This window comes from Streptopelia decaocto (genome assembly GCF_964273445.1).
Source record: "Streptopelia decaocto genome assembly, chromosome: 1".
NCBI classification, from domain to species: domain Eukaryota; kingdom Metazoa; phylum Chordata; class Aves; order Columbiformes; family Columbidae; genus Streptopelia; species Streptopelia decaocto.
The window spans coordinates 209,919,191-209,947,188 of record NC_138663.1 but is presented as its reverse complement, the minus strand read 5'-3'; the positions used below and the strand labels follow the sequence as shown (position 1 = coordinate 209,947,188).

The 27,998-nt window shown below is 50.6% G+C and overlaps 1 protein-coding gene and 1 long non-coding RNA gene across 3 annotated transcripts; one reads left to right on the top strand and one right to left on the bottom strand.

Annotated features, from left to right (window-relative positions):
- Positions 1-460: 460 nt before the first annotated feature.
- SERPINH1 (serpin family H member 1) lies at positions 461-8,455 on the bottom strand. Its single transcript, XM_082074559.1, has 5 exons — positions 8,314-8,455; positions 4,463-5,076; positions 4,168-4,266; positions 3,016-3,248; positions 461-2,842 (listed from the first exon to the last, which is right to left on the bottom strand). The coding sequence occupies exons 2-5, from the start codon at positions 5,043-5,045 to the stop codon at positions 2,540-2,542; spliced, it is 1,218 nt and encodes a 405-aa protein (XP_081930685.1). The 5' UTR covers positions 5,046-5,076; positions 8,314-8,455; the 3' UTR covers positions 461-2,539.
- Positions 8,456-9,215: 760 nt separating this feature from the next.
- On the top strand, positions 9,216-26,797 carry LOC309451109. Of its 2 annotated transcripts, XR_014186181.1 has the most exons (4): positions 9,216-9,309; positions 10,207-10,297; positions 11,029-11,120; positions 11,899-12,278. It is a non-coding gene; the product is annotated as an uncharacterized lncRNA (long non-coding RNA). The 2 variants fall into 2 exon arrangements; XR_014186180.1 differs by lacking the exons at positions 11,029-11,120; positions 11,899-12,278 and adding an exon at positions 26,499-26,797.
- The last annotated feature ends 1,201 nt before the right edge of the window (positions 26,798-27,998 follow it).

Below are 27,998 nucleotides of genomic sequence, written 5' to 3'. Positions count from 1 at the left end.
CTGGCAGAAGTTTGCATGCTTGAATGGGCAGCGGGTTAATCCTTTGCCAGCAGGGTCTGATGCTGCTGCATTTTCCAGGTGTAGCTGTGTGCTCGCTGCAATCGTCGCAGCTTCTTCCAGCGTTTTTCCTTCTGTTTCCCTCAGTCGGTTCCCAGCTGGGGAAGCTTTGGGTCTTAGGGTCAGGAAGCCTGGTCCCTGTGGCCAACAGCTCCATTTTATTCCTATGCTGCCGTATTTTTTTAAACAAACCATTTGCTGCTGTTAAATGTCAGAGCAGTGGGGGGCAGTAGGTCCTCTTACAATGTCATGGGAATTCACGTGTATTTAGTGTCATTTTGGTCCATAATTAACCAGATTAAGGAAGGTGAATTTGATTTAAGTGATGGCAAGGAACCTCTAAGCTCTTTTAAGGGTATTTTATCTCCACCCAAACCCTTGCAAAGTGACCGTGGCCACCAGATTCATTGAAAAAGTTTTAATGCAAAATTATACAACTGTCACTGTGTGGTACAAGAACAGACAATAAAAGCCACCAGACGCCTGCATCCACATGATGCAAATTATTCACAAAATCAGTGTGTTCCTGCCTTGCCCACCCCTTTTACCCACCCCCCCCCGCTTAAAATCCTCCATAAAATACTACAGCGTGTGGGTCTCAGTGCGCTGATTCTGGGTAGTATCGAGCATACACACTGCGCTCTTGGCTTCTTGTACATTTGGGCACATCCTCACGGATTGTCTCCTACCTCCCAACACCGGTGGGGAAAAAGCACCTGGGAATATGATCTGGCAAGAGGCTTTAAGGACAAGAATTTCCCGTTTGGGCTGGCTTGGATTGGAATTAGGGCAGATGAGCTTTTCTGCGATTCTGTAACGTTGCAAACCTGGTGAAGGCATGGTCAGGGCAAATTCGGGAGCACACACTGCTGTATTTTTCCCTATAGGAAACTCCTAATAAGAGATTTCGTAGTTGTAACTTAATAAATAAGTGGAAATAGTCCTGTGTGTGGTCTGAAAAAATGCAGTATTGGGCTTCGCAATCTGATGGGGAAAAAAAACAAAAGCAGTGCAGTTGCTCTCCTTGGTGGTTTTAAATAACTGGCACTTAAAATTGTGATGCACAATTTCTCTCGTTTCAATAATCTTGTCGTTACTTGCTTTGTGATGTCTTGGTGCGCAGCAAGACTTACCTGACACATGCTTCAGTGCTCATGGGATCATACCGGTTACTTAAGATAGTATTAACCTGATAATATCCCTTGAAGATAGGAAGAGCCTCCAAGTCTAGGCTGTGAAACTTGCTGATGATCAGACATAAATACGAGTATAACTATAAATACCTTTGTTTTTCAGCCTGCCCTTATCCAAGTCAGCCAACAAAGGGAGCTAAAGGATCACGGAGGAGAGGAGCTTCAGAAAAGGGTCATTAGGAAGTCAGGTAATGGCAGCTTTAAAGCTTTGAATGACAAGGTCACAGTAAACTTGAGCCACCTCTCTATGAGACGCCAGCAGGGTCCCTTGGGCTGCTACTGGGTAACTGGGAGACCCTTCCCAGTGGTAACTGGGAACTGTCCCTTTCCCAGCCCTATATGCTGATGCAGAAGCACCAAGAGAAGTGGAGATTCTCTCTTTGCCTGGTGCGGGATGTTTAATTCCAGATGTTGGCCCAAAAGCCCCCTTGGCGATCCCCAGAGGTGTGGAACACATTTCTGTCGTGTGTGTTGAAAGCACCTCAGGCTTCTCTTTCTAGAAGCCCATCTGTTCTTTGGCTTCTCTGCTAACACCATTAAGCCACTTATTTCTTTGTGAAGTGTTGAGCAAAGCTGCACTTGGCTTTGCAGTGAGCGTTCTAGCTAAAAAGCTGATGGTTGAAGTATCTAGAAGTCATTCAGATCAGGGTCAGGCAAGACAGAAGGGCGCAACTCCATACAGTCTCCATTCCTACATGCTGTGCTAGTCCTCCTTTACTCCCAAGGCCCCAGAGCAGGCTGGACCACGGAATTCGGCCCTTCATGCTCTGTTATATACCACTGAAAATAGAAGAGAGAAGCAAGGAACAACTGCAAAGCGACCAGAGCAGCTCTGGTGTGATCCTGCATAGCATCAAAGAGGGAGAAAATGAAGCGGCAGAGCTAAACGTGCAGAAGCGTTGGAGATGGAAAGGTTGGAGGGCTCGTGTCTTTGCAGGGCTGGTGGTAGCAGCAAGGGATTTAGCAGGAGGCTTAATTTTAGTGCAGGGAGGCATGAGGCATCAACCTGAATATCTCAACTGAGATGGTGCACGCCAGTTCCCTTCCTCTCCTGGTGACTCTTTTGTGCCAGGTACCCCCATTCCTCTCTGGAGGTGGGTTTGTGCAAGAAATTATTGGGGGGTGAGGTAAAGTGTATGCTGGTTTCTCATCACAATGCACCCTGGTCTGAATAGCACCCATAGTTCGAGAAGGATACAAAATAGTGTTTCCCCTTTTTTTGAAATCACCCACTAAAAAAAACACACAAACCAAAGCTCTGGGGAAAAAAACAAAACAAAACAAACTAACTACAACTCATCACGCATCTTGTCTCCTTTGGGCCTCACGAGCCTGCCGATGAAGAGAATGGAGTTGGTTTTATTGTCCTTGATCATGAAGATGAAGGGGTGGTCAGCATAGAAGAGCTTGGGGTTCCTCATCTCCTCTCGGCCATAGATGTCAGCATCGTAGGGGTTCCCTTCCGTGTCCCATTCGAGAGCAGTCGCGTGGAAGACGTTGGACAGGTAAAGGTCTTTCTTACCAGAGATCTTTGACAGGTCAGCCTTGGTTTTGTCAATGGCTTCTGTCAGGCCCAGATCAGCCAAGTGTTTCTAGGAGGAGAAAAAGGTCAGTAACCCTTCCAGAGATGACACCATGCAATCCTTTGCAGCTTTGGCTGGACCACCCACTGGAAAAAGGACGATGGGCACAGATAACCCATCATCTTCTCTCCCACCCCCAAGAACTGTAAGGCCCAAATGTTTTCTTTAAGGCCCTTCTTTACCTGAAGGTCATGGCTGACTTCCAGGACGACTTTAGGCAGCGAGATGGCCACTGATCTCTTCTTCATCTTGCCAGCCCAGGTCTTCAGCTGCTCCCTGTTGAGCAGTTTCTCAACCCTCTCCAAGGGCTCCACGTGGTTTGGCATGATAAAAATCATGCTGGAGAGCTTGTGAGCTAGTGGCATCTCTACTACCTGGAGCTTCTCTGTTTCATCATCGTAGTAATTGTAGAGACCTTGAAATCAGAAGCAGCGAAGGGTGAGATGTGGAGCAGAGGCAAAGCTACCTACAAACTTGTTGTGAATCCCCCCTGGACAGCAAGGGAAGCGAGTCCAAACACTGTTTCGGGGACTGGCCCAGCGTTTCCCCCCTGGACTGGGACCTGGGGAGGCCAAACCTCGAATCCTGGGGGCAGTTTTGGGCCCCTCATGCTAAGAAAGGCCTTGAGGTGCTGGAGCGAGTTGAGAGAAGGGAACGGAGCTGGTGAGGGACTGGAGCACAAGTGTGATGGGAGCGGCTGAGGGACCTGGGGGGTTCAGCTGGAGAACAGGAGCTGAGGGGAGACCTTCTGATCTCTGAACTGCCTGAAAGGAGCTTGGAGCCAGGGGGGGTCGGGCTCTGCTCCCCAGGAACAAGCGCCAGGAGCAGAGGAAACGGCCTCAAGTTGCGCCAGGGGAGGTTGAGGTTGGATGTGGGGAACAATTTCTTCCCCAAAGGGCTGTGGGGCATTGGAACAGGCTGCCCAGGGCAGTGCTGGAGTCACCATCCCTGGAGGGTTGGACAGACTCGGAGATGAGGTTCTCAAGACATGGAGCAGTGCCAGGATTGGGATAATGATTGGACTCAATGATCTTGACTGTCTCTTTCAACAAAAATGATTCTATGCTCATTTGAGTTGGCAATAACTCAAAACTGCAGCTCTCATTTGTGTGATGAGCTGGGATTTATTCCTAACAGCCAAGCACCCCATAGTAACCATGGATTCTCTCTGCTCACAGAGGGATGGAATCATCAGAAGCAGCACACCTGGCTTTGTTCTCACTCATTATCCATGAGGCAAAACAATCTGGAAGCCGTTGGAAAACTGCGTAACGGAGCAGCGGTGAAAATAACTCCAGTTGGTCTTGACATAGGGCAGGAGGTTTGCAACTTACCCGTGCGATGCATCATGGGAACTCCCACGGTGTAGGAACGGGTCACCATGAAGCCACGGTTGTCCACCATCTTATGATGGAACTTCTCATCCCAGTGAGCTACAGGAGAGAGAAATTCAGCCTGTAAATAAAGGGAATGGGTGGTAATTTCGTGCCCAATTCCTAACTATTTGATCTGAAAACAGGCATATGTCCAGTGGACCTAGGATTTGTTCACCTTCCCATCTGGGCTGCTACGGATTGGCTCAGGTTGGGTTTTGGGTCATTTGTATTGAGAACTGGAGGTAGAACTTACGCTTGAAGAACATGGCGTTGACAATGAGGGCTCCATCAGTTTTCTCAACGTCTTTCGTGACCTCTGGGAGTTTCCCATCCGTGGTCTGGGCTGCCCACTCATTAATGGATTTCAGGGCACTCCTCTTGTCTCGGAAGTTGATCTTGGAGTGCTCGTAGTTGTAGTGTTTCTTGCTGTTCTTCACAAAGTCATCGGCGAAGTTGATGGAGGCCGGGCCGTACAAGCGGTTGCCGATCTTCCAGGTGACGTTGCGGGCCGTGCTGTTGCTGACCTCGTTCAGGAGCTCGGACAACCCGCTGTGCAGGTAGTCATCATTCAGTTTGTCCGCACTGAGCACCGCTTTGGCTTGGGAGGCGGTTGCAGCCTTGCCGCCGAGAGACACCAGGCCGAGGGAAGAGGCCACGACCACGGGGGACAGCAGGATGTTCTCCGTGTTCTTGTCTTTCGCCATGGCATGGTAGAGGTTGAAGGCCAACGTCGTGCTGCGGTCAGCCAGCGTGGTGGCCTTGTCGCTCAGCTTTCTGTCCTCTGACGGCACGGCTGCGGCGAGGCCACAGAGAGCAAGCACCAGAATAATCCACATGGCTTTAGTGGCACCCAACACCTCTGAGGACCTGTTGGGCAAGAAGAACTCAGCGTCAGCAAGATTCAAGCCCTTCCTAAAGCATTCAGAGACCCCAGGGGCTAGTGTGATAGCCAAGTCCAGTGATAGCCAGAGCATCAACACTTTGCTCGGGGTACAACCATCCCAAGTCTGTGCTGGGCTTCCCCCTGAATCTTCAAGATTAAAAAACTTCCTTTTTAAGCAATTTTACCATATTACTATATGTTCATGTACAGTAAATCTTGTACAATATGGATGGTGAGAGCCTGTCCCAGGTTGGCCAGAGAGGTGGTGGATGCCCCATCCCTGGAGACATCCCAGGCCAGGCTGGACGGGGCTCTGAGCAACCTGAGCTGGTGAAGATGTCCCTGCTCATGGCAGAGGTGGCACTGGATGAGCTGTGAAGGTCCCAACCTGAACTGTTCTATGATTCTATGACATTGTTTAAGGAGGGACCAAGGAATGGAAGCAACAGGTATTTCTGTCCCTAGAGTGGCAGGTCAAAGCTCTGCCCTGGTCAGGAGAGGTCAAAACTGGGATGTTAATGCTGTGCAAGGGCCACATAGCACAGCGCTGCCCATCAATCGTCCGCGTGCGGCCGGGATCATCCTCTCTGGGCACCCAAATCCTGAGCTTTCTAGACACTAGATGGAGCACATGAGCTTCCACTGAGCTAAGTCAGAGGGGACCCTTGAGAAGATCCAGCCGTGTCTGATCAGCTCTTAGTTTTGCCTGCACAGCCCTGTACTAGGGAAGTACAGAGCATAGGAAGGCGGTGGATCCCTCTTTTCCCCGCCAAGAGCCCCCTCCCAGTACATTCACACATCAGGTGAATGCATCTCATTGCAGCGTAGGTGCACCCATCCCCAGTGAGGGCTCTGATCTACTAGATTCAACAAATCTGCAGACTGATCGGTCCTAAACACTGTGCCTGGAAGCTCTTTAGGGCTCAACCCACTTGTCTCCATGACTAAAACCTGTCCCCAGACCTTCCGTCCCTCCTGACTTCACGCTGCTCACAGCAAACCCTCCTGACAGCAGATCCCCAGGGCTCAAATTCCACCGTCACACCCAAATCCCAGCATTTCCATCATGCCCAAGGCTACGGTGGAGTTGTGTTCCTCCGTCCTCTCCTCCCACCCTGCTCCGGGTCAGTCTCAGAGGCTTCTCCTTGCATGTGGACACAAAAAACAGCTGCAACAGGGTGGTTTTAGGGTTAAAGCAAACAGGGCAGGAAGCGAAGGGCCGGCTGGGATTACATATGGAAGGAAACACGCACATCGCCCGGAGCAAAGTGAGCGTGCAGATGTACCAGGGATCCTTTGCCAGAATGGGAATTAATGAGCTTCGGAGAGGGAGGAAATTTATAACCTAAAATCCTTTTGGGAGCAAGCCTTCCGTTCAAAGGAAGAGCGATCCCAGCTACAAATAGCAAAGATTTGTGCGACAGGCTCAAAGCTGCCCTCGATGCACTTTTAAGGTGCAGACAGCATTGGGTGGGGCAAGAATTTCAAATCTGAGTTGGTTTGGTTTTTTTTTTTCTTCCCTTTTATTTCTAAAAATACCTTGAAACTCTTTCATAGTGAGGTCAACGTTTGCCTTTTTCATTCTGAAAGAAAACAGATAGAAGGAGTAGTTCTCTTGTGAGCAACGCTTACATCCTCAGCTTAAAAAAGGTTCGTTACTTCAGAGACTGGTGAAAAATTTGGCTGGGCGGTGATGAGTGACGCATCCCGTGGTGGCAAGACGAGAGAAATTTTGCCCATCCTTGGATTGCGGCTGAGATAATTGGTGAATTTATAACCCCGGGTGAAAATAAGAGGGAATTTAGGGGAAGGCGCAGCCGGTAACATCCTATCTTGTGTTCTTACGGCCCAGCCCTGTGAGGGGACGCCCCGTGCCAACGTGGCATCCCGCAGACCTCCTGGGGGCTGTCGGGACCCGCTCTCCTGGCAACATTTGGAGGTATCACCACCCAAGACAACCAGCCAAAAACTCGCACCCCCTCCGGAGCCACGCACCGCTTCCAGGACCGCATTTCAGCCAGACAAAGCCGCAGGATGGATGCAATACAAGCAAAAGGCCATGTCCATGTCAGCAGAAGGACGCAAGGCTTTGTTAAGCCAGGCAGAAGGACGGGGTTAGTCAGGCTTGGCGCAGGGAGGCTGTTGCGAGAGCTTTGCCCCCACACTGGGCCGCTGCCCAGGGTCCCGCAGGCTCCCAGGCTGGGCAGGAGCAGGTTTTCTCCAGCCAGGGCTGCTCTGGGGCCACTTGGACCAAGTCGGTTCTTCTCTTATCCCCCTTTTCTCTTTCTTCACCCCCTGACCAGCTGGGCCACCGTGTCTTAGACCAGGCTTTTGCCAAGAAAGGTTAGACCTGATGATCCTTGAGCTCCCTTCAAACGTGCTCTAGAATTCTATGAAAGTTTCTCCTGGGTGCAAATATCACCTCTGGCAAACTGGAGGGGGAGGGCAAGCAGGGGAATGTTTTAAATGTCTGTTCTCCAAAACCAGAGCCAACTTGTGGGGCGGTGTGTATCCAAATCATATCCCCAACCCATCCCCGATGCATCGTACTCCCTATGCACCCCCTTTCCCCCATGCAACTCCCCTTCCCCACATTCAACTTCCTTTCCCCATGCACCCCCTTTCCCCCATGCACCCCTTTTCCACATGCAACTCTCTTTCCCCATGCAACACCTCCTGTGCACCCCCTTTCCCCCATGCAACCCCCTTTCCTCCATGCAACCCCCCCATGCAACCCCCTTTCACCCCATGCACACCTTTTCCCCCATGCAACCCCCATCATGCAACTCCCTTTCCCCATGCACCCCTTTTTCCACATGCAAGTCCCTTTCCCCATGCAACATCCCCATGCACCCCCCCATGCAACTCCCTTTCCCCCCATGCACCCCTTTTTCCACATGCAACATCCCCATGCACCCCCCCATGCAACTCCCTTTCCCCCCATGCACCCCTTTTTCCCCATGCAACATCCCCATGCACCCCCCCATGCAACTCCCTTTCCTCCCATGCACCCCCTTTCCCCCATGCAACCCCCCCATACACCCCCTTTCCCCCATGCACCCCTTTTCCCCCCCATGCAATACTCCCCCCCTCCCCCGACTCCTCTGCCCCATAGGGCCAGCGAGGAGCACGCAGGACCCCAAAATTAGACCCAGCCTTCCGCAATCTCAGCCTGGCACTGGTCCTACAAGCCCGGGGTGCCCCGTTCCCCCCCCCGTTACCTGCAGCGGGGTGATGCGGGGCTGGGGCTCAGCTTTGCTCGGCTCCCCCTGTGCACCTCCCGGATCCGCGGAGGGGGTATATAAGGGGCCGGGGAGAAACTTCTGGAAAGTTGGGAAAAAAGCCTCTTAAAATCCGCCTTCGGGAGGGAGAGGAAGGGGAGGATCCGAACAAAAGCTCTCCCGGGCTCTCGCCAATGGCAGGGAACGGGCCGGCCCCGCTGCTGCTGCCACGGGGGGGCCGGCAGGGTTTTGGGGGGAGACACGACGTATGGTCCCTCCTTGTGCTGGAGCTGCATCTCTGCTTGTCCCCAGCCAGGGTTGTGGGAGCGTTTCTCAAGCCAAAACGGGGCTTTTTTGCATTTTCATCGTATTTCCCTTCCCCCATCCTGACACTTCTTAAGGCTGATGCATGAAGTGGGTCATTTATTTTTTCTGCCACCTGTGAAGTCAAGGGTGACGCAAAGGGCTTCAGCCGTGGCCAGAGCAGTCACAGACAGCGGATGCTTCACATCTGCACCTGGTTCAAGCCACATAAATCATATTGGTTGGAAAAGACCCTCAAGCCAAAACATTAACCCAACATTGTCACTAAATCATGTCCCTGAGAACCTCATCTCCGTGTCTGTTCCACCCCTCCAGGGATGGTGACTCCACCGCTTCCCTGGGCAGCCTGTTCCAATGCCCCACAGCCTTTTGGGGAAGAAATTATTCGTAATACCCAATTTTGCCATCTGAAATGCCCCCCGGTTCGGTGATAACCAACAGAACCTGCATTTGCTCTGCGGGAACCTGATGGCCACGACACAGACAACTGGAAAACTTCCTTATATCGCTGTATCCCACACAAACGCTGGTTTTCCATCCATCTCCTACCTGTGCTAACACCCACCTCTCTTTTTCCCCAGCAGCTGGGCTGATGGAGCGATGAACCTCTGACCCACCACATCTTCCATTCTTCCAATTCCACCCCCTGCATGGTCAGCGTGAGATAAGCAGGTCGGTTGGGGTCTATTCTTCATTGTAGCTTAACAAAGTGACAAAATCCTCATGGCTGGCAAACTTACGTAGTTTAGCGAGGCATTACGGCAGCAAACATTCGCAGTAATGCTGAAGGGGTTAAGTGCTCACGCTGCCCGGTGCCAGACTGCCTGGCCCAGAGCGCTCGCAGCAAAGTATGTGCCATAGAGAAGTTTCTGCGCTGAGTCACGAGTACTGAACGCTGCTTGGGTTCAACTCTGTCACGTTTTAAGCCGGCATGCGATGTTTTTAATGGCAATCTGGGGTATAGTAATATTCTAGGTACCAGACAGTAATTAAGCACCATCCTTATTGATGGTCACATCTTTCCCTTGTCGGCTTCTCCGCACAGCATCAGTCCAAACATGAATATGGCATCAAAAAGTGACATTTTTCTGCTGTCTAAACCGTTCAGATGATGGTGTGTGAGTAGATACTCCACACCTCGAAAGAGGGAAGGTCTTTGAGCCCTCTCCGTACAAAATTTGCCGCCAGCTGCAATAAACCAGCTCCCCAGAACTCTAATAGCAAAACAAAATGTGCTTTTCTACGGTGCTTTCGCTCACCGCACGGTTTGCAACAACAAGGCCTTGATAAGAGCGGTAGCAGATAACGGGAGGTTGGCTCTGCTCGCTGCGTGTCTGCTTCTGGCTGTGAGAAAAATCGTTCAGTTCATCGCTTCCCAAAAGCCTCTTTTTTGGCCGAATTGATCCGTGCGCTGCCATTTGCACAGAAAGTTGCAGGGGAAAAGCGCCAAGGGGTCTCACACACTGCGCGACCTTTTGGGTGCCAAACGTGAAGTCATTTCTGATGCTTGAAGGCTCATGGTTTTGTGTGATTTATTTAATATATATATATATATTTATTATTTTTCAGTGGTGCGTGTGTAGAAAGAAATGCCTGAAAAAAAACCCAAACCAAACACATTTCAGCTGACGTGTTCCCTGGACATTTTACATTGAAGCAGGTACCTTATGCTGAAGTTTTTAATTATAACCTTCCTAAATTATCCTGATGGCCTCATAGTGATGCTCATAGATCAGGTTCTTTCTGAGAAGCATCCAGTGGGGGAAAGAGGTTTGAAGTACCTCAGACATTGCATTTTTGTGTACACTAGTGAGTATTTGGAGCAGTTTTTGTGGCTTTGTGTCTGCATAATGATCAGAATGTGGCCCTGGGGTTTTTATAGCACAATCTTTGCTTAATTATGATGTTGCCATAGCAAAAAATGAATTTGCGGTTAGCAAACAATTCAATACACAGGTGAAATGTTACTGGTCTGTACCAGCAACAAGTAACAGCTGAGAAATGGGAAAAGCCCCTTTAAACTTCCAATGTCAGCCCATTTTCTTGGCCAAGCTCTGGGTTGCTCCACCTTCAAACCTTTCTGTGTAATTACTTCCCAGGCAAGATTTTTTCTTCCTAGTCAAATTTAAAATAAACTCTTAAACTTTTAATCTTGATCTTTTTCAATGCCTCTCAGCACCAAACTCCTTTGACACAAGTGCAGGGCTCTGTGCTTCAGTTGCTTTAAATGGCTTTGTCTCAGTAACAGGAATTTGGAGTTGAATAAAAATAGTTCTTTGTGCTTGAGGACAGGCAGCATGCATTTCAGTTTTTACCTGATTTTTATATGTATAATCCCCCCTATTCCTGCTATCGCTAATGATCCCATACTACTCATTCATCCCCCCGCAGACAACGCGAGGATGTGGACATACAGAAAACGAGTCAATTCTACCAAAATGTCAGCAAACAGCTTAATCTTGACCATGAACACATTTTCCAGGGTAAAAGCGTTAGGAATCGGGTCGATCCGCACTGTGGGGGGAAGATTTGCCATGGAGTGATTTCCCAGTGCAATCAGACTCTGTGGATGCTCCGGTCCCAGCCCCCACAGTGCCACGTAGGAGATCCCACAGCCGCGGGACGGGGGAGAGGAGCGGGAAGGGGGGAGCGATATGGGAGTTGCCTTCTTCCGTCTTTTCTGCCTCTTAAATGAGAGGTCTCAGCTGCCAAAAGACACATCCACTTCTCCAGCACGACTCCTCCCCTCCAACCGCCCCCAGCTGCACGACGCGCTGGTGTGTAGGACACGACTCGCGTTTCTTATGTCGCAAGTTATATTTCAAAGCGGTTACGCTCCCTTCAATTTAGGGGGGTGCAGAGCTCCTGAGCTATAACATACTTTAATTTTAAAATGGGTTCTATGGGTTTGATCCTACACGCTCTGACAAAACAGAGGGAGATCTGCAGCCTGTTGTCGCAGCGTCAGGGACGGGTGTGGGGGAACCACTGTGGTGGAGGACAGTGAATTCTGTCTGGTACTTGGAGTCCTACAGCCAGCTCTGCGGTAAACATCCCGTGCCCAGCCGTAAAACATCTGGGCTGATGCTGTCGTGGTCTTTCGGCTTGTCTTATTTAAAGCAGTCTTACTAATTGGCTTGATTATATATTAAAAGAGCGCTTTATCTCTATAAAAGCAAACACTCCAGTCTAACAGGCTCTTTGGATAGAACTTTTTAAATACAAACTCCAGCATCTTTGCATATTTACCCTTTCCTGTAGGCTGCAGTGACCCAGGAGACTGACCCTTGTTATTTCTGCATCGGTGGCAGAGTCTGTCATCATCTAAGCTGCCAAGAAGCCGTTTTGGTGTAGGATTTTGGCTTTCCAGGATGAAGCACGGTCCGCAGCAAGGATAGCAATAAAGACCATTTGTAGAGCGGAGATACTCAGTCCCTTCCTGTAACTCTCAGCTTTAATGGAGCAGAGGATTAAAGCTTTTCACCACAGTTAAGAGCATGGAGATAGGTAGAAAGCTAGCAGGAGATCATTTTAAAACAGATCTCAGGCAGTCCTTTTTCATGCAGTTGCGTCCACAGGAGGCAGATGGGATCTAATCTAAAAGGATTAGACAAATTAGGCAAATTAGTTCTAGAAGTAGATACTTAAGGGGGTGTAGAGTGAACATCCCTAATCCGGCAGGTCAGGGTGCTGGGGGGGCACAAGTGCAATGGAGCACAGGTGAGCTGGAATGTGTTGCTTGCCCTAAAGAATCATAGATTAGTTTGGATTGGAAAGGACCTTTCAAGCTCATCCAGTGCCACCCCTGCCATGAGCGGGGACATCCTCACCAGCTCAGGTTGCTCAGAGCCCCGTCCAGCCTGGCCTGGGCTGTCTCCAGGGATGGGGCATCTTTCACCTCTCTGGCCAACCTGGGCCAGTGTCGCACCACCCTCAGGGGCAGCAGTTTCTTCCGGGGGACATTCACTGTCCTGGGCCTGCTGGCCACACCAGTGCTGGTACCAGCCAGGATGCTGGTGGCCTCTTGGCCACCTGGACACACGCTGGCTCATGTTCAGCCGCTGGCACCAACACCCCCAGCTCCTTTTCCGCCGGGCACTTTCCAGCCGCTCTTCCCCGAGCCTGTAGCGCTGCCTGGGGTTGCTGTGACCCCAGGGCAGGACCCGGCACTTGGCCTTGGTGAACCTCAGACAATTGGCCTCAGCCCATTGATCCAGCCGGGCCAGATCCCTCTGTAGCTCAATCCTCCTTTGCCACTCCAAATTCATTCACACGGTTTTAGATGTCACGGAGCAGTGGCTTTGAGTCTCGGACTCAGAATCGCAGCTGTTTTCCCCCTCTCTGGCTTGCACCCCTGCCTGGGTCCTAGTTTGGCTGGAGCTTGCAGGGACCAGCTTTGTTTGAATACACAGCAGACAAAGGATGGCAGTGAAGCTGAAAGGCTGAGCATCCTGTGGATCTGTGCCCTGGCCCGTCTGGTCTGCAGCAGTGCCGAGCCAAACTCATCTCTGCTATCCTGCAATGCCCAGAGCTTGGGATGCCGGCTCCTGGCTTTCTGGGAGGTCACAGGGTGGGTTTATATCTCCAAATTCAGTGAATGGATGCACAGACCCTCTGCAAAGCACCGGACAGCTTTTACTTCTTCAGCAGATGTGATGGAGGACAAAAAGGAAGAAGAAAAGGACTTTTATTTCTCTGGATGGGGGGTGAATTCTTCATCCATGGTGTCACGCAGGTATGCTGTGATGCACAAACACGGAGCGACAGGCTAGCGAGGCTCCAGCTGCAGCTTTCCCACAGGGCAGAGAGCAGAGAGACTCCCTTGATCCCACTCTGTAATCCCTGTTTAATACTCCTAGAGGAGAGTTCAAAATCCACAGGGTCTCCTGCCAACATGTCGAGTCAGGGGGGAAATTCCTCCGGTGCTTTCGGGTGGAAAGAATGGCATCTGTGCAGCCTTGGCCGGAGGTCCAGCACGGGTGACCACAGGTTGGATTGCAAACCGTTGTGTCCTGCACCTTTCTGGAGCTGGGGCAGGAGTGTTCCATCTCTGGACAGCAAACTGGGAGGACATAGGTTGGGTATCATGCACTTTCTACACTGATGCAGGAGCTCTGGTTTGCGCTTGTGGCAATCCAAGAGGACTCAGGACTCCAGGACACCTTTCCCAGGGTGAATCTGCCTCTGAGTGGTGATATGAACCCCTCACCGCCTCTCTTCTGCTTCATGGTGACTGGGACCATCTGGATTGAGACAAAATTTAATCAAAATAAATAAAAAGTTGATTGTTTTTCAGCCACATCAGCCCCACAAACAGGGCCATCTCAAGAGTGGGGTGAGACCAGTGATTTGGGATGCTGCGGCTTCAGTTTTTCCACTGTGAGGAGCCTGGATCAGACATAAAGGAATTTGCCATTTCCAGTTTTTGACCTTTTAGTACAAAATATGAACAGAGAAGACCCAGGCACTGGGAGCTCGATCTGCTCAGAGCTGTGCATGGACCAGGGCTGAGAGGGGGAATCTCTAATGTCTCATTAAAAGCTGAGCTCCTCAGTGACATTAAGGCTTTTCCTGGCTCCCTGTTTTATGCAGAATATAGGAACTGAGACGGTTTGAGCTCTCTGCCTCTCCTTTAAATTTGGTTGAAGCTGTCAGAAAGCCGAGAGGAGGCGCAGACCCACGTCTCCCCCCGCCCCGCAGCGCAGCGACGTTTCAGGCCTCTTCTAAGGAAACGGGATGTAAAAGGAAACCATTTCTTCTGGAACCAGCCCAGGGAGCAGAAACGCCCCTAAAACCGATCCTTGCTTGGACAGGGAATCTTCCACCAGCCAATCTTCTGCTTCCAGCACAGAGCTGGGCTGGGACAAGCAGCGGGACGCGGTCAGCGTGTGCATACGTGTGCATTGTGTGTGCATGCGTGTGTGTAGGCACATGAGTGACACAGCTGCCTGTCTCGCCAATCTTATCAGTGTCCCTCAAAGTGACTTGATTGTTGGAATTTGGATCCCCAACAAGCTCGGCTGCAAAACTTTCATAGAATCACAGAATTATTTTGGTTGGAAAAGACCCTCAAGATCATCGAGTCCGAGCATTAACCCAAACCTGGCACTGCCCCATGTCCCTGAGAACCTCATGTCCGTCTGTCCAACCCTCCAGGGCTGGTGACTCCAGCACTGCCCTGGGCAGCCTGTTCCAATGCCCCACAGCCCTTTGGGGAAGAAATTGTTCCCCACATCCAACCTCAACCTCCCCTGGTGCAACTTGAGGCCGTTTCCTCAGCTCCTGGCGCTTGTTCCTGGGGAGCAGAGCCCGACCCCCCCTGGCTCCAAGCTCCTTTCAGGCAGTTCAGAGATCAGAAGGTCTCCCCTCAGCTCCTGTTCTCCAGCTGAACCCCCCAGGTCCCTCAGCCGCTCCCATCACACTTGTGCTCCAGCCCCTCACCAGCTCCGTTCCCTTCTCTCAACTCGCTCCAGCACCTCAAGGCCTTTCTTGGTGTGAGGGGCTCAAAACTGCCCCCAGGATTCGAGTTGCCACTGGTGATGCAGATGGGATGAAGCTGAATGCAGGATGGGGCTGGTGGTTTTTGCTGTGTTGTGGACTTCGTGGTGCTCAATGCAGCAGTTTTAAGGCAGGAAAGGAGGAGGGGAGTGAAGAATCTGAGGGAAGACACGCAGGGCTCAGCACCCCCCCTCCACTGGGCAGTGGTCCAGCAGGAGCAAACAGCATGTGCAGTTCTCATCGCCCACGTGCTGCAGATATGTAGGCAAAGAAATGCTTAAGAAGGGCTTGACAACCTTTTCATCTTTCCCACTCTTGCACAGATGACAGCAAAACTGCCCAGAGAGACAGAACAGAAGGGGCTTCATCCTTCCTAGGGTCCAGGACCACAAAGTCTTAGAATCATAAAATCGAATCACAGAATGGTTTGGGTTGAAGGGACCTTCACAGCTCATCCAGTGCCACCCCTGCCATGAGCAGGGACATCTTCACCAGCTCAGGTTGCTCAGAGCCCCGTCCAGCCTGGCCTTGATTGCCCCAACCCTGGTGACCTTGTTGTGATTATCAGGTGGGACCACACCAGTCTGTGTTTTGATCTGAACAGCTGTTTCTTTGCTTGGGATGACATAATGCACCCATGGATCAGGTCCCTTCATGTAGGTCCAAATTGGGTCAGGAACTGTAACCGTCGTAGCAGTTCAGGATGTATCTGCAAAAGGCCAAGATGAGCCTCCAAGGCCTGGGGACCTTCTGGTGAAGGATTGAACATCCCTAGATGAGAACAGGGATAAGGCAGTTGAGGTTTTTGCTCTTTGTGTCATACAGAGTGGTTGAGGTCAAGTGGAAGTTACCCACTCAAACCTAATTGGACATTTCTGAACTTTTAAATGCTTTTTGCAACATTAATGCCACTTCTTCTGTCATTAATGCCACTTCCTCTGTCATTAATGCCACTTCTTCTGTCATTTTGCAGTTCATGATAGATCCATGGAATCATAGAACGTCCTGAGTTGGAAGGGACCCACAAGGATCACTGAGTCCAACTCATAGTGTCACATGTAATCTTTAATACATTTAACCATGTATTTCTCTCCCTCTGAACTTTCCTATATCCCAGAATACTGGTTCTGCATGCAGGACTCTTAGCAAAATGCGACATCTTTCATATGTCGCCATGCATCAAAAACCCCACACTAAGCTTAGCCTAAATACTCCTGCCTGTTTAAAATATGCCAGCAGAGAATCGCAGTGTATATTTCTGAGCTACTGTATAGATTTTCAGCGAAAACTTGGCAGGAAAGAGGTGACAGGCAGGATTTCTGGAAAATTCAGGAAGCCCACATGATGCAACCCCGCTGCATTCTTGCAGAGCGACGTCTGCTAGTGTAATCTTTACAAGGGGCCACTAGCATTTTGCTCCAGATGTTGACAGGCTCCATCCACACATTAAAGACTTCTCCAGGGTCAAACCTCTGTCCTGCCAGAGCACTGGGGTTTGTGCTGCTGGTATTTCAGAGCCACATTCATGCCTCAGGGAGAATTATGTTAATTTTAGAAGCAAAAGCCACTGTTAGATTTCCATTTGCTTTCTTCTATAACTTGCAAGGAGGAAATTTGTCGCTTGTCCAATGAACTTTTCTCTGTTTCCCATATTAGAATAAAAGGCAGCTGCTGCAGTCTTCACTGAAAGTACAAAAAAAAAATACATCCAGCTGTTGTAAATGTTTCTTTTTTTGCTTCTTCCTCGCAGATTGGACTCAGCAAGTCTTGCAGAGTTTGAGCTGAGCATTTGGCCAAGTCTTGGTGCGCTCAGCTGGTGTCCTGTCCACCGGGAACCTGTGGGCTTTGGCAGGTAGCTGGGATGGGACAGAGGGAATGGAAATGCCTTTTGGTTGTTTCTAGAGTTAAATTAGCTGCTGTGAGCATTAGCAGCAGTTTGGCCACCACAGATAAATATATAATACGCTGGCCTTTGGCTGTCTTCTACATCGTTGCATAGACCAGAGGTTATATTAATTCATAACACGCTGACAAAGATGTTACGGTGACCCCTGTATGACTAAAACAAGTGTTTAACCTAGGGAGGTATTTTTCCTGATCTTCCCAAATGGGGCTGAAAACTCAGAGAAGTATTTAGTTGTAGGAATAGTCAAGCACTAAGGAGATGCCTTGGGCTGTGTTGCTGCAGGAAAAATAGCAAATAAGGATCCTGGAGCAGGGGAAGCTTCACAGCTGTTCAATGGGAGATGGTCACAGTGCTGCAGGGTTCAGCATCTGCGAGCTGAGTCACGCAAGGGAAGATCTGACTCATCACGTATGAAGATCTGCAGATGTCCAAAAATGTTATGAAATCAGGCAAAGGTGATTGTCCTGCCTTAAGAGTTGGGGAAATGGAGGTACAGAGCAAGTCTGGGGCAGAACGAGAAGCCAGGCATCCTGTATCATGAGTCTTGTACTGGTTTTACTGTTTTGTGCTGCATTCCTTCCCCAAAAGGATGCTGAGTACCATGGAATCATGGATTAGTTTGGGTTGGAAGGGACCTTCCCAGTTCCCCCAGTGCCCCCCCTGCCATGAGCAGGGACATCTTCACCAGCTCAGGTTGCTCAGAGCCCCGTCCAGCCTGGCCTGGGATGTCTCCAGGGATGGTTCATCCACCACCTCTCTGGCCAACCTGGGCCAGGCTCTCACCACCCTCAGGGACAAACATTTTTCCTCGTGGTCATAAACCCCAGACAGGAACAGGCTCTTGCTTTCTGTTTTTGTAGCCCCTAGCACCACAGGACCACAATCAATGAACCTTCTCTAATGTGGATGCCAAAATTTTGCGCTTTTTTCTGTTTCTGCAGCAGGAAGAGATGCACAAACTGCCTGTTTTTGCACCTCCAGCTACGAGGCCGCACCATTCGTGCCCTTGGCCCAACACACAACAAATTAAACATTTCTTGCATAGCAGCCGGGGTTTGACAGGCTGTTTCCAACACTGGAGGAGTTATTGGTGCTGATGAATTTGGTTTTGCACACAAGGCCCCTTGTTCAGCGTGGGGCAGGGGTGGTTGAGCAAACGTGGGAGAGGTGGGGTGGGAGGTTTAGATGAATGAGGACCGTTGTTTCACCCCTGATTACCTTCAGGGGGATGCTGGATGTTTACCAGCCGTGCACAAGCAGCTTAGATTCAGTCTTTCAAAAAGAAATTGCACCTCTGGGCTCTGCTGGAAATGACGACAAACTTGTATCCCCCTGTGATTGCTCCTGGTTTGGTACCCAGGGGATGGTGTGGGTGAGTCGAAGCATCTTCCAGCTGCCCCTTCTCCTTTCTTGCATGGATCCGGCTCAGCATCCTCCAGCTGGGATTTATTTCAAGCTCATTTGCTGCCCAAACAGAAGAAGCAGCAAAGAATGAAAGGCAGCTCCTGAGCTTGGAATAGTTCAGGATGTGAATTGAGGGCTGCAGTTTATTTAAAGGGAAACACTCAAATCCTGAACCTCCAGGGCCGCAGGTATCTGTTGGGTGTGGTAATACCCAGCTGTGGTTATTGTTGACTGCAGTTTCCAATGGCAAAGCTCGGCGCTGGACCTGCAAAGTTGTGGAGAAACTGCAATTTGTACAGTGTGCAATTTGTAAACGAGCCAAGTTTGCTCCCAGGTGGAGACAGCTGGAAGATCTCCAGATCAATATAATTTTTTTGAAGCCCATAAACGGTTCCTGCCCCAGCAGCCTCCTCTGTTGCTGTGTCTGCGAGCTGTAACCCACCTAACGTGTACCCCCTTCGTGGTCCTCTTCTAGGACAACTCCCTGGCACCTCTTCAGAGACAGAGCATCCCTGTGGGAAGTCGCATGGGAATCTGTTTTCTCAGTGAAAACACTTGCGATGAGCGGTTTGCAGAGTAAAATGCAGGTCATTTGGTGTCTGCTGTTGACCTTGATTCATGCGTAGACCCTCTTTCTAGGCTTGACCTCCAGCTTCTAATCCACGTCCAGGATGGATTATGTTTTTCCCTTGTGATGGTGCATCTTGGGATGTCTGAGCCCTCAGTACAGGATGCACATGGACCTGCTGGACAGGAGCCAGAGGAGCCACAGAAATTATCTGAGGCTGGAACAGCTCTGCTGGGAAGACAGGCTGAGAGAGTTGGGGTGTTCAGCTGGAGAACAGAAGCTCCAGGGAGACCTTAGTGCGGCCTTTTTGGACTTAAAAGGGGCTGAGAAGAAAGATGGGGACAGACTTTTGAGCAGGGCCTGTTGCAATAGGACAAGGGGTGATGGTTTAAAACTAGAGGAGGGAGATTCAGATTAGACATGAAGAAGAAATTGTTTCCACCAAGGGTGGTGAGAGCCTGGCCCAGGTTGTCCAGAGAGGTGGTGGCTGAACCATCCCTGGAGACATCCCAGGCCAGGCTGGACGGGGCTCTGAGCAACCTGAGCTGGTGAAGATGTCCCTGCTCATGGCAGGGGGGGCACTGGGGGAGCTTGGAAGGTCCTTTCCAACCCAACCTCTTCTATGATTTGATGATTCTATGGAGTCTGGGAGCTTTGTACACCTGGAGAATTCACATCAGCAGCTATTAGAATGTGAATGTCAAATGCCAGGGAACATCTTAAGGTGCAGTGAAAATGGAGGCTTGCCTGGCATTGACCTTCATTTATCGTGTTGCATATCGGGGTGATCACTTGGCACAGCAAAGCCAGGAGCGGAACATGATTTCCCCATTCCTGCTGACAATCCGTGAGCACCTGCATCACATCAAGCCTGGTGGGATTGCTCACCGAAGGAGCTGCCCTGTTCCTTCTCCATTATCCCCACTCCATCTTCACTCTTCTTCACACCACGTCCTGTGCGTGCAAATCCAGGGGTAACCAGCTTACTATTTGATTTGGTGGGGTTAGGAAGTGCAGGAAGATGGCTGTGTTGCTTGTAGATCTTAACAGCCAGTGCATGGTTCTCAGTTCTCCTGTGGCATCACCATCATACGATCACCCTGGGAAGTGGGCAGCAGAGTCCAGAGCATTTAGAAATCCAGGACAGAAACATCTTGGATTTTTCTGCAAGGAAGAAGTTGCTGGGAGTACTTCTGAGGACCAGAGTTGGTCTTGGTGCTGGGAAAGTCTCCTGTGTTTGATTCACATGGTGATCGCTGTAGGGAATTGGGAGGCACCTTACAGAGAAGCAGGTTTGGATCTCCGGTGAAGAGAAGAGTAAATGTGGATGCAGCAATGAGAGAGGCTAAAAGAGCAGTGCCTGAGGGCTGGTGGTTCATGTTTCCATCTACTCTTGCCACATTGGTGGAAAGCTCTTAGCCCAACCTCATGAAAGCAAAGGCAAATTGACACATGGATATTGGATATTAGGAAGACTGGATATTAGGAAAAGGTTCTTCACCCAGAGGGTGCTGGACACTGGAACAGGCTCCCCAGGGAGGTGTCATGACCTCAAACCTGACAGATTCAAGAAGAGACTGGACAATGTCCTCAGACACACGGTGTGAACTGTGGGGTGTCCTGTGCAGGGACAGGAGTTGGACTCGAAGATCCTTGTGGGTCCCTTCCAGCTCAGGACATTCTGTGATTCTAGGACATCGTGACCCTACACAACTCATGTAGCTTTCAAAATTAGATGTTTCCTTCATGCCCATGGTGGGAAGAATTACCTGTTAGAAACGGCGCTCTGTTGATGGTGGAGGAGATGCACAAATCCTCTCCCATGTTACAGGTATAGCCTGGGGAGGAGTGGAGTTTTTGTCTCAAGGGTCACTCCAGGAGATCAAATCCATTGTTCATTTGGAACAAATCAAGTCAGAAGGGGCAATTTTGTAGCCAAAAGAGAAATCCACAATACTTAATTAGAAGGAAACATTTTGTTTCTTTTTTTTTTTGTTTCACTGTTCTTCTGAAGTAAAACAGGGCTTAATGTAGCCTCAAATATCACTTTCAGACAAAGAAAATGAAAAATTACAGACATCAAAACAAACAGCTTAGTTGGTTTTCCTCCATTTTTCTCTTCATTTTTCAAACACACTCCAAATTCAGAAATATCTTCAGTCAATGTCACAGCACCTGTCTTGAAGTAACTATTTAAGAATGATTTTCTCCCAAATTCCAGCTAATGAAATAATTGGATAAGCTGGAGGCAAGTTCGTAAAATGTGGGGTGAATAATGAATTCAGTGAGTCACTGCGTACCTTTGAATCAAGCAATTCCTGATGAGAGGTTGAGCTGCAGCATTTGCAGGGAGGTCTGTGGTCATGGCATGGAAGGGGCCATGACCTGGTGGGTCACCAGGCAGCAGGGTGAGAAGACACACAAAAATCCCTGCAGGAACCACGTAGATGAGGTTCTCAGGGACATGGGTTAGTGCTGGTGTTGGGTTAACTGTTGGATTCTGGGTGGGGAAAAGTTTAGTGAAATGGAACAAGTGTAGAGTCTTGTATCTGGGCAGGAACAACCCCAGGTTCCAGTGTAAGTTGGGGAATGATCTGTTGGAGAGCAGTGTAGGGGAAAGGGACCTGGGGGTCCTGGGGACAGCAGGGTGACCATGAGCCAGCACTGGGCCCTTGTGGCCAGGAAGGCCAATGGTACCTGGGGTGGGTTAGAAGGGGGTGGTCAGTAGGTCAGAGAGGTTCTCCTGCCCCTCTGCTCTGCCCTGGGGAGACCACACCTGGAATATTGTGTCCAGTTGTGGCCCCTGAGTTCCAGCAGGACAGGGAACTGCTGGAGAGAGTCCAGCGCAGCCACCAAGATGCTGAAGGGAGTGGAGCATCTCCCGTGTGAGGAAAGGCTGAGGGAGCTGGGGCTCTGGAGCTGGACAAGAGGAGACTGAGGGGGGACCCATTCATGGGGATCAATATGGAAAGGGGGAGTGTCCGGAGGATGGAGCCAGGCTCTTCTCAGTGACAACCAATGGTAGGACAAGGGGTAATGGGTTCAAACTGGAACACAAGAGGTTCCACTTAAATTTGAGAAGAAACTTCTTCCCGGTGAGGGTGGCAGAGCCTGGCCCAGGCTGCCCAGGGGGGTTGTGGAGTCTCCTTCTCTGCAGACATTCCAACCCGCCTGGACACCTTCCTGTGTAACCTCATCTGGGTGTTCCTGCTCCATGGGGGGATTGCACTGGATGAGCTTTCCAGGTCCCTTCCAACCCCTGACATTCTGTGATTCTGTGATTCTGTGGATTCGAAGATCTTGAGGTTCTCTTCCTACCAAAACGACCCTGTGGGTACCACAGAGCTGACGTGGAATTAGTACAAATACATTCTTGTGGACATGAGTTTTTGGAGAAGCACTGGACATCATGGTACCATGTTCTCCAGCAAGTCCTGTAGGTCCTCATCACCTCAGTGCTCTTGCTTGAAAAAGAGAAAATTGTGAGCCTAATGTCACCCCTGCATCTCTGGGCCGGCATGATTACTGTCCTCAGGGGTGAGATCAAGGCAAAAACCTCCCCCAGCTTTGATTGCCACCAGGGTTTCTCTTGTGTGTCCCAGCCCCAATCCCACGCCCTGGATCTTGCACTGGGAATAAGCTTCTGGTTATGTGTGGCTGTGACTGGTGGCTTCCCACGCTTCAAAAACTGCCGTAAAACCACAAGAATCAGCAGAATCCCTGTATTACTGTCCCTGAGCTCCCTCTGACACCTGCTGGAGCTAATGCCCGGCCTTGGGAGAAGAATTATGTTTTTAGGAGGACTTTCTGGGCTGTAAGTGTGAGTGAAATGTGTGGAAAAGGTTTCACCACAGGAAGAGAGATGAGCGGAAATAGATGGATTTAAAAATAGGAGAGACGGAGATGGGCTGAGTGAGACTGAGTAGCTAAAAGAGAGACAGGAGCACAGAGATCAAGTTATCGTGCTGCAGGATTAATTTAGACCCTGTTGCCACACTGGTGGCGAGACAACAGCCCTGGGCAGGGCTTTCCCCTGCCAAGAGTCCCCCATGCCCGTGGCTCTGCTGCCTCTGCTTGGCGGGTTCCCCATGGCTCCCACCCAGCTCCACCACAGCCCTTTTCTGAGGAGCACCCAATGGGTGAGCACCCACCCAATGTCCCTCTCTGCAGAGCCTGGGGCTGGCAGGAGATAGAGTCTTGTCCCCAAGGGAATGTCTGTCCTGGTTGCTGGCGACCTGGAGACCTGCTGCTGCCCTGGGCTGAGGGGAAACCACTCATGGAGTCATAGAGTCATTTGGGTTGGAAAAGACCTTTAAGATCATTAAGTCCAACACTGCCAAGGCCACCACTGCCCCATGTCCCTGAGAACCTCATCTCCCCGTCTGTCCAACCCTCCAGGGATGGTGACTCCAGCACTGCCCTGGGCAGCCTGTTCCAATGCCCCACAGCCCTTTGGGGAAGAAATTGTTCCCCACATCCAACCTCAACCTCCCGTGGCGCAACTTGAGGCCGTTTCCTCTGCTCCTGGCGCTTGTTCCTGGGGAGCAGAGCCCGACCCCCGCTGGCTCCAAGCTCCTTTCAGGCAGTTCAGAGATCAGAAGGTCTCCCCTCAGCTCCTGTTCTCCAGCTGAACCCCCCAGGTCCCTCAGCCGCTCCCATCACACTTGTGCTCCAGCCCCTCACCAGCTCCATTCCCTTCTCTCAACTTGCTCCAGCACCTCAAGGCCTTTCTTGGCGTGAGGGGCCCAAAACTTCCCCTAGGATTCATTGTGCACCATGGTCCATGTTATGGTCTCACTGCTCCCCCCACTGCCCAGCTCCTGTACCATCCCTCGGGCTGCTCTATGCTCCTCTCTCCAGCTTTCCTCTTCCCAGCCTTCCTCTTCCAGCCCTCCCTGGTGTGAGGAGGAGAGCAGACCAAAGAGCCATCCAGGGACAGCCAGCAGATGGTATTTGACATTCCTGATGCCCTGGAGCTCTGCGTTTGTCTTGTCTCTTTGTTCATCCTGGTAAGAAAGGCACTCTGACTTCACAAAGTATTATTTAAAATGTGATTTATTAGAGTTGACACTAGCAAGTAGGGGATGATAGTACAGATAATCCCATGCACCTTCAGATGCTGAGGGCCCCAAATTGTGCAGCATGGAATGGATGCCTGAGCAGTATGCAGCACTCTGGGAGATCCCATATGTCTTTTCAGGTTTCATCACTTTAAAAACTTTGGTTAATGCTGCTGTTCTGCAAGAGGGCAGAAAGAGGGAGTCCTTCTCCTTCTCTCTGAAGCACCTACAGAATTCTCTTCTCTTGCAAACAGTTCCCCAGGCTGCCCAAATATCAATTTCCAGGAGGACTCTCTAAACCGTTCATCTGTTTCCTGTGATGGGAGGGAAGGAGAGGCAGGGAGCAGCTGGATCTGCAGGAGCACCTTGCAGGAAAAGCATAGGACAGGAGAGACTTAGAGCAGCTCCCTATTTATTATATAAAATCATAAAATAACAGAATGGTTTGGGTTGGAAGGGACCTTCAAAACTCATCCAGTCCAACCCCTGCCATGAGCAGGGACATCTTCACCAGATCAGGTTGCTCAGAGCCCCGTCCAGCCTGGCCTTGAAGGGGAACAGAAATTATTTCCTCTCTCCTTAACCATTATCGAAACCACAGAAGCTTCGTGCCAGGTCCCTGGTGACTCAGCCAGTGGAGAGGGTGACACAGTGGGGTCAGAGAGCAGGAGCTACCCTGGGGTCTGCAGGCAGCCCTTGGCCAGGAGCTGGTGCAGAAAACCCTGGGCTGGAGAACATCAGCCCCTCTGCAGAACGATAGCAGGGCCCAGAAGGGACCAGAGCACATCCATGAGTCCCAGAGCTCTGGTTCCTGCACCAAAAAGGTCAAAGCCCATCTGCTGCCTGGCCCTGGATGGCTCTTGGGTCTGCTCTCCTTGCACCAGGGAAGACTGGACTGGAAGGGCATGGTTCCCCCAGCAAGTGGAAGGAAAGACACCACTTTACTGCAGAGGGCGGCTCTGAGGTCTAGGAGCTGGGCAGTGGGGGGAGCAGCGAGACCATAACATGGGCCGTGGTGTGCAATCATAGAATCATAGAATCATTTTTGTAGGAAGAGACCCTCAAAATCACCAAGTCCAACCGTTAACCCAACCCTGACACTAATCCTTGTCCCTGAGAACCTCATCTCTGCCTCTTTTAAACACCTTGATGAGTGGTTTCCCCCAGCCCAGGGCAGCAGCAGGTCTCCAGGTCGCCAGCAACCAGGGCAGACGTTCCCTGGGGGACAAGGCTCTGTCTCCTGCCAGCCCTGAACTCTGCAGAGAGGGACATTGGGTGGGTTTAGCTGGGACCTGGTGCTCCTCAGAAAGGGGCTGTGGTGGAGCTGGGTGGGAGCCGTGGGGAACCCCCTGGGCAGAGGCAGCAGAGCCACAGGCATCGGGGGACTCTTGGCAGGGGAAAGCCCTGCCCAGGGCTGGTGTCTCACCAGCAGTGTGGCAACAGGGTCTAAATTAATCCTGCAGCACGTTAACTTGATCTCTGTGCTCCCACCTCTCTGTTAGCTACTGAATCTCACCCAGCTCATCTCCTCTGTCTTTGCTATTTTTAAATCCATCTGTCTCTCTTCCTACCTTGTGTCTCTTTTTCCTTTGCTGGAGGAAGAAATCGCCCATAGAAGCAAGAGCAGCCCTTTGGGGCCAATCCTGCAGTCATAGAAACACTTTAACACCCAGCGTTGGAACCACTGTGAAGCTCAGAGCATTTATTGGAACAGGCTGCCCAGGGCAGTGGTGGAGTCACCATCCTTGGAAGTGTTTAAAAGATGTGGAGATGAGGTTCTCAGGGACATGTTTTACTGTCAGGTTAATGGTTGGACTCGATGGTCTTGAGGGTCTTTTCTAGCCAAAATGATTCTATGGTTCTGTGATTTCTGAATGATGCAAGGAGAAGAAAAGGCCACATCCCACCATGTACCACATCACTAGTGGCTCTGGGTATGTGCAATTTAATCCCTGGTGTCAGGATGATGGTATTGGTGGTGTCTGCTGTGCACTCTATTTTGGATTGTCGGTCCTTTTGGGTGGAAAAAGCAAGGTCCAGGCATTTTCTGGGTATCCCAATGCACTTCAGAATGGGTGTCTATATTGAGAAGAGGGATGTGCTGCCCTCTCTTGCTGTAGCTGTTGGTCACTACTCCATGAGGTGCCAGATCTCCTGCTTCTGGGGCATGTCCATGTGTCCTTGTAGGGTGCACAGACTAACCCAGTCAGCACGAAAGAGCTTTAGCAGGGGATGGGAAGGTCTGGCTTTCTACAAGGAACTAGAAATTGAAAACTAAAAAGGGCTGGAGGCATCAGAGAGGGCTGTCAATGGTACATTCACGGTCTCCCACTCAGGTCTGATCCAAAACTCCAGCCTCACATCAAACTCTGACCAGAGAGGGGATTTTTGGCTTGTAGGGAAATGTTTTATTTTCTTTAATTAGCTCGATCTGAACTGGATGAGGACCAAACATTTTTCTCAATCGCCAGCGAGCCCTGAGCCGTGCAGTGCATGATCGGAACTGACAGCCGCAGCGGTGTCGGCGCAAACGCCAGCAAAACATCCCCATCGACCTGAAAATCCCCTGCAGATCTGACACGAAACATTTCATGCTCGCATAATGGACATTTTAAACGAAACACCAGGAGAAGTTCTTGCTCAAATCCCCTCCTAACTTTGCAATTGCTAGTGGTTATGAAAATCCCTGCAGAGTAACTCAGACCTGCACTAACAGCCCCTTGCATTGGAATAACCAACTGAAGCAGTAAGTTTTACCCCAAATATACCCAGACCAGAGCAATTAAAGCCTGTCATGATTATTACAGCCTGTCTGTGATGATTTACAAGGCGTCTGAGTGCTTATGCACACATCTCTGGGTGCCTCACGCTTGCCTTTCTTAAGGACACGATGCTTCCCACAGGGAACCGCTGAATGAAGGGGGAATTAAAGGCACATGTTATTCACTGATACGATTCATCCACAGACTGACTTGTCAAGGAGCAACAGCTCAGGGTCTTGTCTTCGAGGGATGATCTGCCTTATGACGTGGCAGCTCGCCCAGGGAAAGCCAACACTGCACCTTGCCACAGAGACAGCTGTGATTTGTTCTGGAGCTGGATTTCTGCTTCTGTGCAATGCGGCGGTGAGATGTGGGGTCAGAGGGATGAGCCAGGTGACATAAGGAGGAAGAGATGTGGCTTCACATTTCCAACATCTCTCCTGCAACCACTCCAACATTACATCCCAACCCAGCCTGGAAGGCAGGTCCCAACCCCATTGGGGATTTGCCTTATAGAATCATAGAACGGTTTGGGTTGAAGGGGACCTTCAAAGCTCATCCAGTGCCACCCCTGCCATGAGCAGGGACATCTTCACCAGCTCAGGTTGCTCAGAGCCCCGTCCTGCCTGGCCTGGGATGTCTCCAGGGATGGTGCATCCACCATCTCTCTGGTCAATCTGGGACAGGCTCTCACCACCCTTATTGTAAAAAATTTCTTCCTCATGTCCAGCCTGAATCTCGCCTCTTTTAGTTTCAAACCATCAGCTCTTGTCCTATCAGAACAGGCCCTGCTGAAAAGTCTGTCCCCATCTTTCTCATTGGCCACTGTTAAGAACAGAAAGGCCACAAGAAGGTCTCCCCAGAGCTTCTGTTCTCCAGCTGAACACCCCAGCTCTCTCAGCCTGTCCTCCAGCAGAGCTGTTCCAGCCTCGCATCATTTCTGTGGCTCCTCTGGCCTCTCTCCAGCAGGTCCATGTGTGTCCTGTGCTGAGGACCCAGAGCTGGACCAGCACTGCAGGGGGGTCTCACCAGAGATGTACAAAGGGATGTTTGATCAGCTCCATTTCATGCCTGGATATGTGCTTGCAACCCACCCTGCAAACCTCTCTGCAACCACTGTCTCTTTTCCCTGCGGAGGCTTGTTCCGCCTCGAAACCCCACAG

What these genes read in the sequence shown, in the direction of transcription:
- SERPINH1 (XM_082074559.1), bottom strand. Translation starts at nt 5,045, where the DNA reads ATGTGGATTATTCTGGTGCTTGCTCTCTGTGGCCTCGCCGCAGCCGTG. An exon ending in CAACGCCATGTTCTTCAAGC is followed by an intron (nt 4,267 to 4,462) that starts GTAAGTTCTACC and finishes TCTCTCCTGTAG; the next exon opens with CTCACTGGGATGAGAAGTTC. An exon ending in TCCCATGATGCATCGCACGG is followed by an intron (nt 3,249 to 4,167) that starts GTAAGTTGCAAA and finishes TCTGATTTCAAG; the next exon opens with GTCTCTACAATTACTACGAT.